Source organism: Salminus brasiliensis, chromosome 25 (genome assembly GCF_030463535.1).
Source record: "Salminus brasiliensis chromosome 25, fSalBra1.hap2, whole genome shotgun sequence".
NCBI lineage: Eukaryota > Metazoa > Chordata > Actinopteri > Characiformes > Bryconidae > Salminus > Salminus brasiliensis.
This window is the reverse complement of record NC_132902.1, coordinates 16,895,884-16,917,037: the sequence shown is the minus strand read 5'-3', so window position 1 is coordinate 16,917,037 and position 21,154 is coordinate 16,895,884. Positions and strand designations below refer to the sequence as shown.

The following is a 21,154-nucleotide window of genomic DNA, read 5'->3' as shown; positions in this document are numbered from 1 at the left end:
CTCAGCACTTGTATATGCTGAGTGACAGCTGAAAGACTGAGAAGTCAGGCCTGATAGAGGAAAAGCAGAGAGAGAATGACAGAGAGTGAGAATCAGAGAGTGAGAGTCAGAGTCTCTCACCCTGGCTCTCACTCCTGTCACTCTCCCTCTGCAAGGAGGAAGGAGAAAGGTAGATAAAGGAAGAAAGACAGTGGAAGAGACAAGGTCAGGAACGAGGGGTAGGATAAAAGCAAGTTGGTAAGTTTGTGTCAGGAATGTGTGTATGTGCTGCCAAATGAAGCTGAGAATGGCGCCAAAGTATTAGTCAGTAAATTAGTCAACATGTGTTAGTCAATTAATTAGTCAGTAGCAGGCCCCTAATCCATGTATTATTCATTTAGACACAAAGAGCGAAAAAATTAAACCTCCGGATTTTGAATTCTCAATTTAATATGAAAAGAACCCATGATACACAGATGGGGGGTCTTTTATTTATTTATTAAGGGTTTTAAATGTAGTAAAGTGAGTAAAATTCAGATATTTTAGCACAGTAGTCCAGCATCACCTAAACAATCTTTATTCTTTTGCTCCTTGTGTGTACAGTAAATACATCTTCGGTAAATACAGTATCGGTTTAAAATACTGTTAAAATCTATGCTGTGCTGATACATTTTTTAAGCAATTACCTGCAGATTCAGATGTCCTCGCTCATTTCTACTCATAATGCATGATTTCTAAACATCTGGTCTAAGGTCTGGATTATACATTTAAAATATCAGAGAAAATCTTTCGCTTGGAAGAGGTATACTTTACTACGCATAATTTTCCTGCCTCCTTGTTTTCTTTTGCCACAACTGTCAGATGTTAGAGATGCTCCTTTTGTCAGCATTTGCTTACTCCAGAGTCCCAGTGTAAGGTCATTAAATGCAGTTCCAGATACTCATTTCATGCAGTATCTGGAAAATGTTGCTCTAATTCCATCTGATTTCACATTGCATGTAATGAAATGCTCCTTTCGACTGACACTGTCTTGATAGTACACACATGGCCCCAAGGACACAGATGCTGCAGAACAGTACAGTGCACAGAGTGTCTGCCAAAAAACCTGTACCAGCACAAGCTAAAGATGAAATTCCGCACGTCTGACGTCAGCTAAGCAGCAGTCATATCCAGATGCTGTTCCCAATTTCAGATATGCCAACTGTCAGAAATTTGGGTACATCTTGTTTTCAAATCAAATGTTCGAGTCTCATGGTTATTTTTGACAAGGCCAAACTGTAATGGCTAGATGACAGAATGGGTCAGAACATCTCCAATATTGGTAGGTCTTATGGGGGTTTTCTGGTATACAGTGGTCAGTACCAAACAAAAATGCTCCAAGGAAGGATAACCGGTGACCCAGCAACAGGGTCATGTGCAACCAAAGGTCACTAATGTGCATGGGGAGCAAAAGCTAGCTTGTCTGGTCCGATCCCATAGAAGAAAAGCTAGGGCTGGCTATGTCTTGTCAAGTCCATGCCTCAGTGAGGGTGTTGGGTGAAAGATCTTCACTACCAGCATATTGATATTGTGATTTTGCAGATTAGCATTAATGATGTTTTTAACAATTATATAATGCTAATCAAATTTGCAGATTTCTTATTGTTCTTTTCACTTTACTCATAGTGTCACAGCACAGGATTTTATTGGCATCGCTGACTTTAAACTTCTTTTCTATCTCAGATTCCTTATTTCCCAGTTTTCCTCCCAATTTGTCTATCTATCCATCTATTTTTCTGCTTCTTCCTGCTCAGGATTTTGCTCCTCACTTCAGTACTTTCTAATTCCCACCCAGTAGCTAGAGCTCTCCCTATCACACAATGAAGCCAATGCTAGGAGGATAGCATGTGCTTCCTCTGAGTTATATTATGTCAGCCACCACATCTTTTTTTTAAAACTGCAAATAATGCAATGTCATTGGACAGTTGAACATGCTTTAGGGAGAGCACTACCTGCCAGTTCTGTCACATCAGCTAACAGACACAGTTGACTAGCATTGCACTGAGTGATAGGGGAAGAGAGAGGGCCATTCTGTCCACCCCGTAAGAGCAAGGCCAATAATGCTCTCTAGGATTCCTGGCCACGAATGCCTATGATTGATGATTGGACCAACGCATAGATAGCTGGGCCACTCGGGAGCTCTGGTTGGTCACTTTTTACTGGGTTACATGGCAACTCATAACACCCTATCTGAGCCAGGGCAGATTATGTAGAGGATTACAGACTATAAACTGCTCTTGGACTAATCAGGGTCAATGTTCGAACAGAGACACATTTCAGGTCACATTTTCATTTTTTTGGCAAATTGCAGTCATCAGTCATCGGATATTAAGTCATCAGCTATTATTGTGTTTTATAGAACATATAAAATCAAGACGCTAAAACACTCTAAAATACTCTAAATTGCCCAACAATCAGCTAGCTACCCTTTTCATAGGGTTTGTGGCAAACAGCCAGGTATGTAAAAAATAGCTCTTTTCAGAGGAACTCTTGTCATGCTCCATAAACATGATGAATATGAGGTGATTATAATGACAAAAGCACCACTGAGGCAGCGCTGTCAGCTTTGCTTTTAGCAGTTATAATTGCTTCACTTTCAACATATTTACATGAGACAAGCCTCTGGAGATTATAAGGGAAGACAACTGAACAAAACAGAGCTTATTTTCCCCAATCCATCTTGCATTAACGATCATATTAACAGGTAGAGAGAGTGTTCAGTGTTATGCTGATTCAGCACTTTAAGAATCATCTTTGTGTTAAGATGCTTTGGGGAAACCCGGTCCCCAACCCCAATGGAGTTCCATCATTCCAGAGAACAGTTTCCACTGCTCTAAATGTGATACATTTATTTTCGTTTACCAGGGAATTAGGTACACAAACTTACTGCATGTGATTTGTGGTCAGTTCTTGCACAGAACTGCAATATAGTCTCTCTGTGTCAAGGCAATATCCTGGAGTCTGGCTCAAACTCCATCAAACAGTTTCCATGGCAGTGAGAAATCACATAATGAGATTATGCTGAAGGAATGACATTATTAATCCCAATAAATAAAAGAAGGAACCTGAAGGCTGCAGAATAAAGCTTGGGTGAAAGATTGAGCAGAGTGAGAAATGACAATTTAATCTACTGGCGATTTAAAACCTCAGACCTCAAAAAGACTTGCTCCTTGTTCACGTCTTTAAATCAACATTATGTGGAACTTTAGAGAAGAGCAGAACAACGCCTCAGTCCACATGCTTCTGTTGCTGTATCTCTTAGCTTGTCTAGAAATGCATGTGTAAAACATGTTCTTTAGGGGTGGCTCAAAGTGCAAATTATACTTCCCGACCGTAGAGGGGGTCCGTGAGCAAGAAATGACAATCCATGCTTAATGCTGCTTTAAACAACACATTGAGCGCCACCTTATGGACAATTATTACATTCAATACATTTAAAGCAGTGCAGCCCTAAAAACAAGTGCTTCTGTTTTAAACATGGATCCACAGACAAACATTACGATGAAATGTCATCTAAGATCTCAGGGGTGATTTCTCCAACGCTGAGTTCAGTATTGTTTTTGCTGCTCTGTTCAGAATTCCAAGTAAATCACTGAGCGCTGCCGAGTGAGATGAGGAACACAGACTAACAGACGCCTGAGGCTGTAGTCTTTGTAAATGGATGAGGATTATATGGAACGTAAACAGCTCTGCTGCTGTGGAGTGATTTGTCGATATACGTATGGACAAAGAGCAAGTAGGCCTGTAAACTGGAGCTATAAACTCCAGCTCTATTTTCTATTCTAGTCGCGATATACCTTTTAGAGAACCCCCTCAGACTCGGTGTGTAAAGACACTCTCTTCACTTCCAAAACGTAATTATTGTCATAACTATGATCAGTTTCATAGGCCCTAAAATAGAACCCTGTGGAACTCCACAGGATATGCTAAACCAGTTATCAAACAATTCACAATATTGTCTCTACATTAGGATTCATAACCTAACAATACACATTCAAGATTCAAGAGATTTAATAAGATATAAAAAAGAGATAAAATAAGATATAAAAAGTTTCAGACAGATAACCTATTTTTATTTCTTAGATTGCTATCATAACTGCAATGTATTTTTAAGGTAATAAACTATATAATATTATTATTTATTTTATATTATATATTGTTTATGAGTATTGTTATGTTCTTCAGTGACAAATAGTTTAATGTAATGAAAGTCATTAAAAAATTAGCTTTACTAAATATTCACTATTACAATCCCTGATGTTTCGCAACTTTTTGAATCATCTACAGCTTTGTTTGTCATTCTGTACTAAAGTTAATATAATAATTGGCCCATAGCATAATTTTATCTTAACTTTCATCTACAATCAAAATATTCTTATTCATATATATATAATAAGAATACTTTGATATATATGTATTAATATTTAATTATATATATTATTTATATAATTTACTATATTCCAAATGATTGAATCTTGTGTATTTCATGAGTATGCTATAACTGGTAAGTGAATCAAAATTTTTGAATGGAACTTTTGCTCTTATGTTTTTCTTCACTAGCTTCACTAGTCACTGAAAATGTTCTCTCATTTGCAAATGATTTCACACTGCATAGTTATGCCTGAATATTGCTGAGCTTTGATAGAAAACTGACAGTATTTAAAATGAGCCAGTAAATGACATGAGGTCCTTTGCTGAGACTGTTACTTGGTTGTATGTCTCCATCAGCTGGTGCACTTGAATATTGTGTCTGGGTCTTGATCAATCTATTTTTTGTGATTCCTTTTGCTGTCTATAACCATAGAATGACCTTCTGTGGCATTGGCTGCAACAAGTATGTGGAGGCCAACATTTCCCAGAAGTCCCGCACTACAGTGAAATACACGATGAAGACTCTGGCCAGCATTGCTGAGACAATCATCTTTATTTTCCTTGGCATCTCAGCTGTGGATAAGTCTAAATGGGCCTGGGATACTGGCCTTATCTCGTGCACCCTCATCTTCATCTTTGTCTTCAGAGCTATGGGTGAGTTATCAGCATCCTCTTTATCTTTAGACTGTTTCCTGAAGACAGGTTAGGCCTAGTTTTGTTTGTATATGGGTAGTCATATGGGCTACTCCAAAAGCAGGATAAACCCTTTTTGTAATACCCTTGATTTCAGAACAGAAGGCAGGTGTCCCAATTCTTTTGTCCATATTGTGTAGGTAATTTTAGGTAATATCATTACTGTACTTTTTGCTGAGTATGTTGCATATGTCTGATGTATGTGTTTATGCAGGTGTAGTTGGGCAGACCTGGCTACTGAATAAGTTCAGATTGGTTCCACTAGAAAAGATTGACCAGGTGGTGATGTCGTATGGTGGCCTGAGAGGGGCTGTGGCGTTTGCCCTGGTGGTCTTACTGGATGGAGAGCAGGTGAAGGCGAAGGATTACTTTGTTGCTACCACCATAGTAGTGGTTTTCTTCACGGTCATGTTTCAGGTAACTCTCACACATTTTGTATATTCTCTAGAAACATATAGGATTCTGCATGCAACATAGGTTAGATAGATAGATAGATAGATAGATAGATAGATAGATAGATAGATAGATAGACAGACAGACAGACAGACAGACAGACAGACAGACAGACAGGCAGACAGACAGACAGACAGGCAGACAGACAGACAGACAGACAGATAGATAGACAGACAGAGACAGACAGACAGACAGACAGACAGACAGACAGACAGGCAGGCAGGCAGATAGATAGACAGACAGACAGACAGACAGACAGATAGACAGATAGATAGACAGACAGACAGACAGACAGACAGATGCTGTGAACAAAAGTCTTTTCACTAAGACATTACTGCTGGCAGCGGAGCAGGCATCATTTTACATTTTTCAGTATTTAAAAAATAGTTCTCCACTTGAGGTTCCACCATGTTTGAGGAACCATTACTTCACACTCACAGTGTTTGTGTTTAATTGCCTGGCAACAGTTGCCTGTTGTTGTTTTTTTTTTTACTATGCAGTGATAAATTATCATGATAGTCACTTATGGTCTGAAATAATTATGAGGGATTTATGGAGATTATGTTTTGTGCATACACACGTACACACACTTCTGGCCAGTGCTGGTATCAGATGGGAAAAGCTGATATAGCCCAAGTCCCCAATCTAATTCTCCCCTTCATCATCATTGCTGGCTGTGGTGTCTGCCAGCTTTTCTGAATGCATTGCTCCTGGCCTGTGCTACATTAAATATATGTATGTGTGTCTGCAGCATTCTAAAAAATATATTTCTGTCTCAGACACACACACACACACATATCTCTCACTATCTGTCAGGCCTGTGGCAGTAAGCTTTTTATTGTGGTCTCATGCCTCACTGAGCAGAACTGAATGTCAGTAAGAAACACATGCAGTGTATTTTTCAGCAGGTGGCAAACCAAACACCATCACACTCACCTGTCAAGCTACAATAAAAGGCCATTATCGCCCAAGGCCAGCCTTGCACCTCGTACAGCCAAGTCAGAAATATCTGACAGTCCACAGTAGCGGTCACTTTCTCACACTGCTGTATCATGTGGGTCTCCAGGGCTATGGTTCAGAATGCACTTTTCTTGATTGAGGTTGGCAGGCTAAATTCTGTGATGGCTTTAATTTAACTTCAGATTCTTGAGTGTGCACACTTTGGATCAGTAGTTGCTTGATAAGAAAACCCACATTTTATAAATGCTGAAAAGGATGATGGGGCTGCTACTTTCATTTTTTATTACATGGATCTGACTGATAGGAGAATGTTTCTCACCTGTACTTAGCCAAAAGGTTTTGTCCACGGGTTCCATGTTGACCTCACATAGGGATGCACACCAGGGTCAGTGCTGGGACCAGGATGAGTTAAACATGGGCCCCATCTGGGGTGTACACTGCACTCAGGGCCTCAATGGAACACATGTGAGATTAAGCCATGAAGCCCTTCTGGGTCCTGGTAACAACCTGTACAAACCCACTCAGAGCCCATGCCCACCTCCACCTAGCCCATGATCAACCCATGTGAGCCCCACATAAGTGTATTGGCTGGGATTAGCTGGGTTCACTTAAAGTCTGGTAGCTAAAAATGAATGGAATCTAGTCTTTTAAGAAACATGTAGCATGACTTGGTTTGCTAATGCTAACTGGCTGCAAGCTTGTATTCACAGCTAGCAGCCTTTCTAGAGTAAGCCTGGATTCCAGACAGCAAAAGGAATCAGAGCATGAAGAGACATAAATTCTGACATTTTTGTGACCTTCGGGAAAAAAATAATTACCTAATGTACTGAGTGGAAGTTAATCTGAGGTGTTGACGTGCACAGTTGATGTTGTATAGATTGTACAGATACAGTGACACAGGAAAATGTCAGGATGGATTATGTAAGTGATGTTTGACCTGTTGTGTCTGTGACACAGGGCCTGACCATCAAGCCTCTGGTGAAATGGCTGAAGGTTCCTCGGAGCACTAACAGAAAACCAACCATTAATGAGGAGATCCATGAGCGGGTGAGTCAACATAAGACTGATGTCTCTCTCTCTCTCTCTCTCTCTCTCTCTCTCTCTAATGTTGACCTTGTTGTGGAAATGTGTGTTTTATCAGAAGATCTAGAAGCAGAAGTTGCAGTTAAAGGTGAACTATGCAGGACTGATAGAGACTGTAAGACTTTTCGGGCTATTAATTAATCATCAGAGCTCTTTTTGGCCAGGGTGCCCCCTGCTACCACTCACACACACACACACACACGCACACACACACACACACACACACACACTCAGAGAAAGACAGACACCATTTTCTCTCTCTAACGACAGTCCCGTAGGAGATAAGGAGGAGGGGGTCTCAAAAGCCCTGCTAGCCACCATCCTCGACTCTAGTTCTGAATGTCATGCATCCTCCTGCGTGCAAGCTTAGAGAGACCTGCTGAGCATGCTGGAACCACGGCTAAAGATAGAGCAGCGCTGCACAAATAAAAAAGAGAGAGAGAGCTTCATTGACTGAAAGAGACGTTAAAATACTTTACACTTGTCAACTGCTAAGATACGCTAAGCTAAGCTACTGTTCTCTCGGATCCGGTTTGATTTTAACTGATGTTGAGGAGTGGCTGGAAGTCCTCTAGTCTGGAACATATAGAAAGGCTATGCCTCTTACTCTTTATCTCTCTCTCTTTCCTTAGGCCTTTGATCACATTCTGGCTGCAGTTGAAGACATTGCTGGTCTGAATGGATATCATCACTGGAGAGACAAGTGAGTTCCACTCTCTATAGTGCCCTCCATAATGTTTGAATGTGTTGAAATTATAACCCTTTTTTGCACAGCTCCCCTCATTTCAGGACATATGGCTTCACAGGTGTTACTCAGGTGTGTTCCATTGCCTTTGGAGTCTGTCATACTACGCCAAAAGCAGATGCTACAGAGGCTACAGTGCAATATACAAACCACTTAAACAGAATTGGCCAGATTACAGTTTGCAAAAAAAATTATAATAAATCCAGAATTCTGAAAAAAGGACGAGATGAGACCAAGATTAGAGTGATTGCAAGAACTAAAAGGTGACAAAAAGAAACTGCCCATGAAACAGAAATATGTTCAAATGAAATTAAAGTCTGGAATGTGTACTTTAATCAATATCTGTGTCCCAAACATTAAGGAGGGCACTGTACATCAAATTTGTGTTTAGTTTCAGGTTGCCATTCTATACTGATACACAGTTACACAGTTTTTTAAGTGTCTTTATTATGCTGCTCTCTTGTTTGATTTTGCTGCTGTAAAAAAATGACTTTCCCTGTGGGATAAATAAAGTGATCTATTTATCTATCTATCTATCTATCTATCTATCTATCTATCTGTCTGTCTGTCTATCTATCTATCTATCTATCTATCTATCTATCTATCTATCTATCAGTGCAGTATCTGCTTGGTGTCAGCTTGGTGCTAGTTTATTTAAATAAAATACTAAAGGTTTCGAGTATTTAATTGTTTGCCCAATTGCACCTTTGTTCAGATTTGTATTGAAGAAATATCAATAAATACGATTGTTCTGATCTTGTCTGTTCTTTAACTCTGTAGGTGGGAGCAGTTTGATAAGAACTATCTGAGTAAGCTGCTGATGCGCAAGTCTGTGTATCGTAAGAGTGAACTGTGGGAGGCGTATCAGAAAATCAACATCAGAGACGCCATCAGTGTTATCGATCAGGTAAAGATCCTATCTGTCTTATTATTAGGACAATTATAAGACAAACAAAAAATAAATAAAATAAATAAATAAAATCTGAATCAAATCAAAATGAAAGAGCTAACGTGTGTGAGAGCTAGCATCATATGTGAAAGGGAGCTAATGTTTGTGAGAGCTAGCATCATGTGTGATGGGGTAAACCTACTGGGAGGAATCAAGTATGAATAAACTGGGGTTAAAATAAACAGAGTGCTTGTAATTTACCTGGATTACATTTCCAAGAGGAAAAAGGATGCACTCTAACTCAAGACCACTAGGTGGTGCTCCTCTTCAATACATCGACATGGTCTCAGCTGAGTACGTCACAAGTCTCAGTTGAATTCACTCAGTACAGTAAAGTCAACTGCTCTCACTCAAGTGGAAGCATGCCTCCATAAGGGATAAGGGATAAGTGATATGTGAAGATTTCTCTTATAGGACGCCTTATTCAGACAGGCTTCATCAATAGACCTGGATGACAGCCATGTGCTTTGCAGAAATTGCTACTGTATAGAGATGGCATATTAGTATTTATGGATATTGGTAAGTCTGTTATCAGCAGAAACCAAAAATACTAAATCCAATCTAATCCAATCATAAATCTGAGTTGAGCTGTGTGTTTCTTCCTGAGGGGTATGTTTGAACAGTTTGAGGATAATAGCCTGGTTTTACATGCTCATCTGAACAGCTCATTTTAATGCAAGCAAATCTGATTGCTATTGGTCCAAATCTATATGGACAAAAGTATTGAGACACCTGTCCATTCATTATTTCTTTTGAAATCAAGGTCAAAAAATGAGTTTATTCTGCTTTTGTTGGAATAACTGTCTCTACTGTCCAGAAAAGACTTTCTACTAATTTTTGGAGCACTGAGGATTTGATTGCATTCAGCAACAATCTTCCCAGAAGTATTTGGTTGGAGCACCATCATTCCAGGGAACTGGAGGAGGAACCTATTTATCTGTATAGGTGCTATCAATGTCTATGCAGAGGGGATCTCTCTTTTTGGTTCTGTAGAAAGGAGGAGCAACAGATTCTTAGATCTCTCTGATCTCTCTGGCTGTGTTCAGCAGTAAAAGCAGGCTCTGCCATCCCACACCCCCCTCTCTCCTTTTCTCTGGCTCTGGAGTGGGAAGGATAATCCTCTCCTTTGTTGTCCACACTGACGCCGAAGTGTCTCTGCCAGCTCTGGCTTTGCAGCGAGACTCTGCTACCTGAACATAGTCTCAAGAGATACAGATCAACCATGCTGACATCAGAGAGCGAGAGAGAGAGAGAGAGAGAGAGAGAGAGAGAGAGAGAGAGAGAGAGAGAGAGAGAGAGAGAGAGAGAGAGAGAGAGAGAGAGAGAGAGAGAGAGAGAGAGAGAGAGAGAGAGAGAGAGAGAGAGAGAGAGAGAGAGAGAGAGAGAGAGAGAGAGAGAGAGAGAGAGAGTGGTGGAGGCCCCCAGGAGGGTGATAATGAGAGTGAATGCTGGTATTCAGATTTGTATTAATCCTGTGAGAGGACTGAATTGCATTAGGAGGCTCGAGAGACGGAGACCTGAAAACAGGGCTCACGTTCAAATAGGTGGGCAGTTAAAAAAAACAAACCACCTTTATCCAATTCCTTTTCCATTTAGTAGACATTGGATCTCTTTAGTAAAAAAAACAGCACTGTCTGGGTTTTAATGAGCATTTATTGAGCTTAGAGTTTTTATATCCACCAAGACTTTTCCATTGTTGATCCTGTCCAGATCATATGAACAATGTTCTTCTCAATGAAAATACAGTCTCATGTACAAAGACGTCCTGCTGATTCCCTCAGGCAAAAAAAAAACAAGTGATGGCTCTGAGTAAGTAGCCTTTTTTCATTTACCCCACATGTGCTCACTTTGGTACGGACCATATGTCATCAGCATATGATGATTTGGGAAGAGAGCGGAGAGAACTTCAAGAACGTCAGGCTGGGCTGAACTTCAGGCGGCTTTAGCTTGTGGTGGGAAGCCAGTCGCACCCTCTCTAGTAAGTGGAGCCAGAAATGAGAGATGACAGAGTTAGAAGGGAGGAGACGGGATGGTGCAGGGTTGCAAAAACTTGTCATGGACACGTTAACAAGGTAGAGATGGTATTTAAAGGACGTTAGATTGGGAAGAGGGGCTTCAGGCATGTTCCTCCTCCCAAATGTTTGTTACTTCTTAGCATCACATTCGACTAGCATTGCTGCATTTGACCTTGTATGCTGCAGTTCATTTCTAACAGCTGACTGGGTTCTGGTTCGGTTCGGTTGCCGTATTTAGTCAGTGACCTGTATTAAACTTCCAGATGGTCTACAGTGTCAGAAACGAATGTTAATCACAACGTGATTGGATAATTCCTTCATTCCTAGTTATTAGGAACTTGCATTAATCTAAAAAAAGTAGTTCTTCAGTCCAGATCCTTGAGGCCTAACTTTTGTTTTTTTGCCATTTCAAAAATTTAACCACTTTGTGTCTTACTAAAAATAAAATAATTGAAATATGAAAAGTATGTAATAATGATAATTGCATATTGTAATTTTATGCATTATTTTATTCTATCTCTGTTAAATAAATCACATAACGGTGTTGTTTTTAGGTAATTCTCTGAAGGCCCTCTGAAGGTCTGGAGTTCTTCTCTGATAATTCAATACATTTCTAAATGAGGACATTTTTGCCGCGGTATCACTACGCAACACTATGCACTAAGCACCACAAACCAGCGAGGTCGTAAATGGCTGACATAGCTCTGACAGCAGTGGATGGGGGCAACTCCATATTAATGCCTATGGTCGTAGAATGGGATGTCATAAAAGCTCCTGACATACTGTATGTAAATGTGCTGGTTCATGAAAACAAGTTACTGGTTGTTGGGAGTTTAGTGATGGATCAAATATGTGTCTGAAAAATTTAAGGGGGAATTGATAGAAATTGTCCTCCAGCGCTCATAAGGTTAAAGAATGCCATTTCCCACAGCCTTGAGTTTTGTAGCACTCAGCTTCCTGGGCAGAGTTAACCCATATAATATTAGCAACACGGATAGCAGGATGGTGAAAGACATTTATGTGTTCTTTTTTCCTGACCACCCATGAAATAAGGGTCAAAAATAAAATGAAAAAAAAAAAAAAAAAAAAAGTCAAAACTTGACAAATTTCTTCCATCCTAGATATCCCACCATCAAATGTGACTGGTATTATTAAAGGGTGGAAGCGTTTAGGAGCCACAAACCATGTAAAGTTACAGAGCGGGGTCACCAAGTGCTGACATAGCTCTGACATAGCTGCAAGGGGCCTATGGATTTAGAATGTGATGTCATAAAATCTCCTGTGGCCATACAAGTGGACATACAGTATGCCCATGTGCTGGTTCACAAAAACAAGTTACAGGTTGTTTGCAGTTTAGTTTCCATATATGGACTGTACTGACTTGGGCCTGCAGTTCCAGTATTTACAGTGTAGCCTGGCCTTTTCTTTCTTCTTTCTTGACTTTTTTTAGGAATTAATTTGCTCAACTAAGATTATTTTTGCTTTTACACTGAGCTTTCATTCAGTTTCGATATTACTGGATCTTGATCTTTGTTATCTGAGATGTGTTCATTCCTGTATGAGGTTGTACAGTGCTGAGAGAAATCACAGACGCGTGCAGTGGTTTAAACCACCAGGATTAACCATGTCGGGAGTGATTACCAAGCAATATGCCAGAACTGTGTGTTTGTGTGTGTGTGTGTTGTTGTGAGTAAGGTGCAGACGCCTGTCCCATATTACTGTCTGCCTGAGACATCCATTATCTCAGAGATCAGTCCATTTCTACAAAGGACTATAAATAGGCTTGATAGCCTTGAACTCTAAATGGAGGCCACATGTACATCCAAGCACCTACACAACCACATACACACACACACACACACATACAAATGCACAGTGAAAAATAGCCACTGGCCTCTTACCTCCTCTCTGTCTGTGTGTCAGGGTGGAAACATTTTGACCTCTGCTAGACTCTCACTGCCATCTATGGCCAGCAGAACGTCCTTCCCTGAGGCTACCAATGTTACCAACTACCTGTAAGTACAGACTCAGCGTGTTTTGTGTGTGTTTGCTTGTGTAATATGTGTGCAGAATATAATATTAATTATACGTTGACTTTTACTGTGACACTTTAACCATAGCTTTCCTGTTTTGCAGTGGGGACATTATTGATCTGTTCATAAGTGTTGTTGCCTGGATTTGTGTGTTTTTACAGGAGGGAGAACGGCAGCGGAGTGTGTCTAGACCTTCAGGTGATTGACACAAACCCTGGTGCAAAGGTAGAGGAGGAGACAGAGACGCATCACGTACTGGCTGGAAACTTGTACAAACCCAGGAGACGGGTACATACACACGCACACACACACAAACACATACAGATCATAATTTGTGCACATACAGCTGCGTATCAACTTCCATGTGCGGTATGCTGTTAAGCCCTCTCACACCTTGCATAGCTGTGAACATGCGGCACACACAGTGCACAGGGAGCAGACAGGGGGTTGGGTGCTTTGCTCAAGGACACCTCAGACGTGAATGACAAGGGAGGAGAAAGCCCTGTTCCTTTACACCCCCCATTTCCTGCTGGTCCAGGGGATCAATCTGGCTTCTTTGCAGTCCCAAGCCCTTCTCTAATCTTTAGGCCACAGCTACCACAGCTTTATGAAGTGGGTAGGAATGGTATGATATAACTTAGAAAATGTTGTGGGTTTATATTTTATTTAAAATATTAAGGTATTGACAGAGTAATAACAAGACACAACAAGAGGACTGCAACACTATCCAGTAAGACTCAAGAATAATAACAGTGTTTTGTTACAGTGTTAACTATGCTATTATATGTGGTTTCTGTGAGCCTGTAAACCATGCAGTGAAAGAGCTTATTGTTTTGATTTTCCACAAACTCTTCAAAAGGAAAATTAGTGTTTTATTCTGAGGCAAAATAACAGGGTTGTAAAGAGGTTTGTAATATCACGTCTGGGCATTTTTCGCCCTAACCTAAGTCACATACTTACTATTTATACATCAAACAACTGAAAGCACTCAATAAATGCATTCTTTGGTATCTTTAAACCTTTAAAAAGGTTTCAACTGTTCATTTAAAGTCTTTAGATCTTACTACAGAAGTAAACTACTGAAGTCATAACAGCCATCTCCTGCATTTAATAAATTTATTGCTGTTAATATTATTGTTATTACCACATAATATACAGACAGACCCAGAAGTCATAGTAAATTAGACACAATGATGGGATAACCTTGTTTTTATAGTGTAAATGAAGTGCTTAAATGAAGCAGCCACCTCTGAGACATACTCACTTTCATCACTAGCCATGTTTACAAGCAGCCCGATATTCTGTAAATAATTGGACTAATAGATTAATACAGTCGGAATAGAAGACGTTCATGTATACACCTTAGGCCTAGACTAGTCCAATTAAGGCCATTCTAAATACACTCCTATAATCTGTTAAGGAATAATAGCCATGTAAACAACTGTTTCTGATTCCGAGTTGTGAACGAGTGAGTTAATTGGCAGTACCAAATTGGGAGAAAATTAAATAAATAAATAAAATAAATACATAAAAACACAATTAGATTGTTGTCATGGTAACAGGTACACTAAGTGGTACTCAGTGTACTTGCATGCTACAAGTAATCTAATCCAATATTGATGTAGATATGTAAAGTACTACTTAGTGTACATGTTACCAGTACCAGTTGCGCTACATCCGCCACTTTGTGACAGTGGGAGATTAGGATTTTCATCAGATTGTCAAGTAGAGTGTGTCTATAAACACCCTCAGTCTTCATCTGTAATCAAAACGATCACAGCTCTTTAAATCACTGACAGCTCTTTGAATCGTGAGGTCAGAGATGGATTTCCACAGTACTTCCACATGTTTAATCTCCCTCTCTGTGTCTCTCTCTGTCCTCCTGCAGTACCAGTCACACTACAGCCGCCACTTTATGACAGTGGGAGATCAAGAGAGGCAGGAGAGGGAGGTGTTCCAGCGGAACATGCGAAACCGCCTGGAGTCCTTCAAATCCACCCACTACAAACGGCACAAGAAGGACCGCAGCCAGAAAAAGGCAAGAGCTCATTCTTCGCCATATGCGTCTGCTCTTAACCTCCAGGGTCAGATCCACAAAAACTCAGCTGAAGGCCCGTAGTCCTTCATGGAGCAGGCCAAGCTGGTGTTAAAGAGCGAGGGCAAGGCCATGTGTATGTGTGTATGTGTCAACTGAGCAAGGACACTGCATGTGTGTGCGTGTCACAGTCACTGTGATTGATAGAGGCCTGTCTTCATGAAGGCTGAAAGGGCAAGGAGAGACCAAGAGAGAGATAAGTCAAAAATAAAGTCAGGACCTATCTCAACCATCTGATTTCACATTATTTTCTTCATTATTTTACAGCGCAAAGGCTCAGATGCGAAGGAGCAAGATGCCAACGACAAACCCAGAAGGAACGTCAGCTGGCAAGACAAAGGTGTGCCACGTAGTTCCATAAGAGCTTTACTATTTTTATTTATTTATTTCTGAATATCTAATAAGCTATCTTTAAATCAGGAGCGCCAAGTATACGTATATTACACTAGAAGTGAGTGTAAGTGGTCATTGTGGACTATAGCATTTGTATGTATGTGTCTGCAGACCCTGTGGTAGTGCCACTGCAATCTGAGGAGGATAAGGGAGAGCATTCAGAGCCGGAGAAAGATGAGGATGTTGGGATCACATTTGTGGCCCGAAAAGCCACAGACACGCCCAAGGAGCGACCCAAATCAGGTAAGGGGTGAAGACCTGAATGAGTCTTTTTTTTGTGATGATATCTGGCAACTTGGACTTTAGATCCAAATGTTAGTGTATCCCCCTCTTTAATGAATGCATTTAACTAATTAGAATAGCTATAACTATATTAATATATATATATAAATATATAACTATATTTGGGATGTATAATGGGGAGTTGGGGATGAGGTGAGGTGTGTAGGGTCACCTAACATTCTGACCTCAGTAATGTTTTTGTCACTGAATGCAATCAGATCCTCACAGCAGTGCTTCAAAATCGAGTGGAAAGCCTTTTCCTGGATAGTAGAGAGAGTTACTCCAATAAAAGCAGAATAAACTTTATTAATGCCATTGATTTCAGAATGAGCTGGTGTATACTTGTGTGCATATAGAGAATGAGCCAGGTCTATTTGAAAGAGCTATACAGAAGAAAATCTTCCTCACTAACAAGAAGCATTACCTCACATGTACTTATTCAAGAGTTTGTAGCTACAAGGCCAATGTAGGTAACAACTAAAGGAACTTTATACACACCTGTTAGTACAATGCAACGTCCCGCCTAATTCATAACACACTTGCTCTTCATCTCAGATACACTTGCATATGTGACTTATGACATACTGTTATAGACTAAATTCAGACTTCAGACTGGCTGCCCCTACTACTGTTTTATTGACAGTGGATTCTAAAAGTCTAAGGCTACACTGAAATCCTGAAATGAACAACAGGAAATGACAGAATATTGAAAAAATTAAACATTATACAAGTTTAATATTCAAATGTAAGCAAATTTGTGACATTAAGTGCCTTTGCTGTTATTATCATTGTACAATGCAACAGATTTCTTCTGTTTTGCATATCCTAGCTTAGAAACTGAGATCTGACAGAGGTTAGGAGCCTTTCTTGAGGGCCCAACAGTGGCAGCTTGGCAAACCTGGGTATTGAACCCACAGCCCTGTCACTAAAAACTTTTGCTTTAACCACTATGCCCAGATCTGTTCATCAGAGGCTTTAGCATCCATGCAGCTCAAATGCATACTGTCATTAAAGCAAAATACTACGAAAAGTCTGCCTACCTAGCAGTGAATTAGGTTTCAGTGACCCGACGGCCACCTAAAGTTTGTCATACAGTTTCATAAGCCGTATTAGTAGGTCTTTTTGAGATGACTTAACAGCTTGATGTGAGTTGAGGCAAATCTGTAGCTCTAGTGCAAAACCCCAGACAAACACCTCCTTCCAGGCCTACATTATCTTTTATGCTTTATTTTTCTGCAGTTCCAGCTGCTTTGGAGGTGTGTCAGAGTCCCTCTGTCGCCCCTCCCTCTCCCACATGCGGGGAGAAGAACCTGCCGTGGAAGGGAGGCATTGGCACACTTCCTCCATGTGTGTCTGTAGAGGCCACTAAGATCATCCCCATAGACCTGCAGCAGGCCTGGAACCAGAGCATCTCCTCCCTGGAGAGCTTGGCCTCCCCTCCTGTTCCTCAGGAGCCGCAACACCCACGAGTCAGTGCCCTCTACAGGCTGGGCGGACCTCCGCGGCCTCCAGCGCCGCCTCCCCCTCCTACCAGGAGCAAGTTCCAGTTCCCCGGGGGCAAAGATGAAGAGGAGGAGAGTGCCCTCTCTCAGCAACAGCAGGAAATGCAGCCTCTTATGCCATCTTTGAGGCCCCCGCCCCCTCCTCCGCCACCTTCTGGTGCACTGCCTTCCGGGAAGAGGAGGAACCCATGCGTCTACCTGCGGAGTCTGGTGACAACGCCACCATCAGGCAGCGAGCCGCATAGCAGAGGACCAACACAGCTGTAGAAGTCTTTCTTGCTTCACGTTCCTTCCTTTCTTTCTCTCTTTGTCTCTTTCAGGGCCTCCACTGCACCTCCCTGCAGGCTCATATGAGAGCCTCAGGCGTCTCCCGCTTGGTCTATTTCTTTTTTTTTACATCACTCAAAAAAATACTTCAATATTTTTAAAAGTCAGCATAGGGCTGCACGGAAGTTAAACTCCACAGGTTGGATTTTAAGAAGTAATAACTTGCTGACTGGCACCAGCTGCGGTTTCAGAGCCTGTTCGGACAGGGCAGTTCCTCATACATGGGAAAGCCATTCTGCTTTCCATGTGTTTTTCTTTCTTTCTCTCTTCATTTTAAATAAATGTACATCAAGATATTAGCACTTCTGAAATACAGTGCTCTGAAAAATGATTTGGCCCCTTTCCAGTTTCTTCTGTTTTTGCATATTTATCCCATTTAAATATTTCAGATCGTTCATGACATTTTACTCCACCACCTTAGTCCCCAAGTGTCTTTCACTTAAGATACAAAAATTACCAATTCACTCATTAATTGTCTATTATTTGTGTGAGAATTGGTATATTTTGCATCTTAAGTGAAGACTCATGTAGTATTTTTACCAGCTTCTTTAAAATAACAGCTTTTAAGTCATCTTGAGGCTCCACTGACCTGTAATAGGGAGAGTAACACTGCTACCATTGCCACTCTGGGCTCAGCTTGTAGACTGCACTATGTAACTTTGGTAAAGCTGTCTGAACAGCACTCACAAGAACTGTGTAATGCAGTGATATTGGTGTAAAACCCTGTAATATTACTCTACCACATGATTCCTTTACTTAAGATGCAGGTTCTGAATCTCACAGCTTGTCCAGTAATGCATGTGTAAAGTGTACCCTCTAGGTTGCTCCAAAGTACAAACTACACTTCCCAACTTTAGGGGAAGCCCAATAAATACCAGTTCTTGCACATTGCTGCTTTTAAGGTCTTGTCACAGCATCTCAATGGGATTCAAGTCAGGACTTTACTTGTGTTGTCTTTATCTTGCATTGACATTAATTTGATTATTTGAAAAATAATATTTAAATGTGACTGATATGCCGAAATGAAGGATTTTTTTCACAGCACTGTATATCTGTCTAGATCACTTTACCAGAGCCCTTTAGATGTGTCTGTATCTTATTTAACAGTTACCCCACCTTCTAAACCTGACCAAAAGAAAGAAAACTGGCACAATGTCTGATTGCTAAACAGCCGTGGCTTAACTTGCTTAACTCTATTCTTCGACTCTGCCTGTCCATCCAAAAATGAGACAAAAGCAAGAGACTGAGGGACATTTAGTCGGGCCAAGCCTCCCTGTTAGCCTCCAAATTCCATTTTCTGAGGGAGCCTTGGCTGAAAAGGCAGCCCTTTCTCTCTCTCTGCTCTGCGCAAAGACCAAAAGGAACCAGCGCTCTATGTGACCCGTCTCCAAGTCCCTGCTGTCTCATTTCATGATGGGCACTACGCCAGCCCGCTCAATAACGCTATCCACACATACACTAGGAGCTCTGGATATATACCATGTACTGTGTGCTCTTAGGCGCCACAGAGGTAGATATGCACCATGAAGCCAGCATGATCTCTTTAACACGCAAGTAGTTATGAGCTGACAGACAACTTGTAATGATAGTCATGTGGGGGAGGGGGATACAATATCAGAGAGGACCTAATTTTCCCTTTAAGAGACCTCAGCATAGCACTTTCTTTAAGCTCTCGTTTTTACCTTTAACCTAGCTTTTGTGCCTGATTTATCAAGCAAACGTAGTCTTGTTCTGTGTAACTCTCGCTTGGAACTTCAATTTAGCATTGTTTAGGCCTACGAATGTAGTCCTCTATGTCATTTAAGTTTTATTTATTTTCAGTATTGCTTTGAAGGGGACTTTTATTGTGTACAACTGCTGTTAAACCATCAAATCTTGCCGAAGGGGGACTTGTATTGTGTGCAACTGTCATCAAACCATCAAATTCACAATGAATTGCTCTAACGACCAAAGCATATCAGAGAAAACTAAATGAATGTCTGTACATGTGTTCTGTCTCTTGTTGCCTTATGCAGTCAAGTCTGTGTCACTCTATGTGTGTTTATGAATGGCCAAGGCTCTTCGCGACCCCTTTAGGCTTGTTGATGTAAAGTAGTATTATGCAAAGCTTATGATTTGCACTTCAAGATCAAAAGCCATGTACAATTCACATTTGATGACGTTCAAGCTGCTAACTTATCCTTTCGGTCTGCCGTGAAGTTCTGTCTCTGTGTGTGTGTAGAATATGTTGTGCCTTTAGAACGAGCCTGAACCGTCCTGTATATGAGGGGCCTTGTTGATGTCAAAGGTGTTGATGTACAGGAGTTCAGTGTTGTTGTGCTTTCTCACACAAGCCATGTCACATTTGCTGGGTTTGTTATCCTTATCATCATTTGTATCCTGGGATGTTGATTTTCTTCATTTTTTATTCATACTACAGTAAGAGCGGAATGTGCAGCTCTTTCAGCACATTTTTAATGTTCATTCATAAGGGTCAGCTCTGTTACCCATCGGGTGTTGTATGGAAATTAGACAAAGAGTATCTGTGCCAAATGTAAACTTGGGGTAGTGTTCAGAAGCAAAGTTAATAAACGAGAGGAAAGCTTTCTTAAAGTACTCTGTGTGTCCTGTGTGTTTATTGATTGCTACAGTGTAGACTACACTAGTTTATGAACTAAAATGTATCATAATGTCAAGGATGTAAAAAGTACACAGAAACTGTACATAAGGGAACATATAGGTACTGTGTTAATGTCTTTTTTTCTAATTTGTGAGTGAAGGTATTGGTCTAAAACTACTGCACTTGAGGGAAAGTCAAAAGAGTATGTCAAAAAAAATGTATGCACTTTTTTTTAGGTAAGTCTTAATGCTGGGCACAAGCTAGCAGAGGCGCCATGTGAGGGGGAAAGGTCTGGCCGATTCTAAAGGCCTGTGACTGACAGGGGCCCTAAAAATGTATTAATTGAGTTTTTTGGCAGAATTGTTAGAGTCGTGGGACCCAAAATCCCTGGCAGCGCTTCTGCAAACAAGTCATTCTAAATAATATAATCTAGTTAACCCCTTAAAAAGTCGGTGCACCGCCAGCGGACCTAAAGTGTAACCTTTATGATCAAAGAATAGCCCACCAGTTTGTACAGAAGGCCTGTAGTTACTGAATAATACACCTTAGTGTAAGCATTGGAGAGGTAAGAGGTTAAATCTTATTTTAACCTTTGTCAACAAACTATGTAGACTAATAAGTGATAATGGTTTGAAA

At 40.7% G+C, this 21,154-nt stretch overlaps 1 protein-coding gene across 1 annotated transcript in view; it reads left to right on the top strand.

The window, feature by feature from the left end:
• slc9a5 (solute carrier family 9 member A5) overlaps window positions 1–20,514 on the top strand; it is a 43,937-nt gene extending 23,423 nt beyond the window's left edge. The window contains exons 6-16 of the mRNA XM_072671189.1: window positions 4,823–5,043; window positions 5,297–5,499; window positions 7,453–7,542; window positions 8,211–8,281; window positions 9,104–9,230; window positions 13,211–13,302; window positions 13,482–13,608; window positions 15,209–15,358; window positions 15,683–15,755; window positions 15,920–16,051; window positions 17,330–20,514. Coding sequence (XP_072527290.1) covers window positions 4,823–5,043; window positions 5,297–5,499; window positions 7,453–7,542; window positions 8,211–8,281; window positions 9,104–9,230; window positions 13,211–13,302; window positions 13,482–13,608; window positions 15,209–15,358; window positions 15,683–15,755; window positions 15,920–16,051; window positions 17,330–17,859 — 1,816 coding nt within the window. The 3' untranslated portion in view covers window positions 17,860–20,514. The remainder of the gene's footprint in view (window positions 1–4,822; window positions 5,044–5,296; window positions 5,500–7,452; window positions 7,543–8,210; window positions 8,282–9,103; window positions 9,231–13,210; window positions 13,303–13,481; window positions 13,609–15,208; window positions 15,359–15,682; window positions 15,756–15,919; window positions 16,052–17,329) is intronic.
• Window positions 20,515–21,154: the final 640 nt, after the last annotated feature.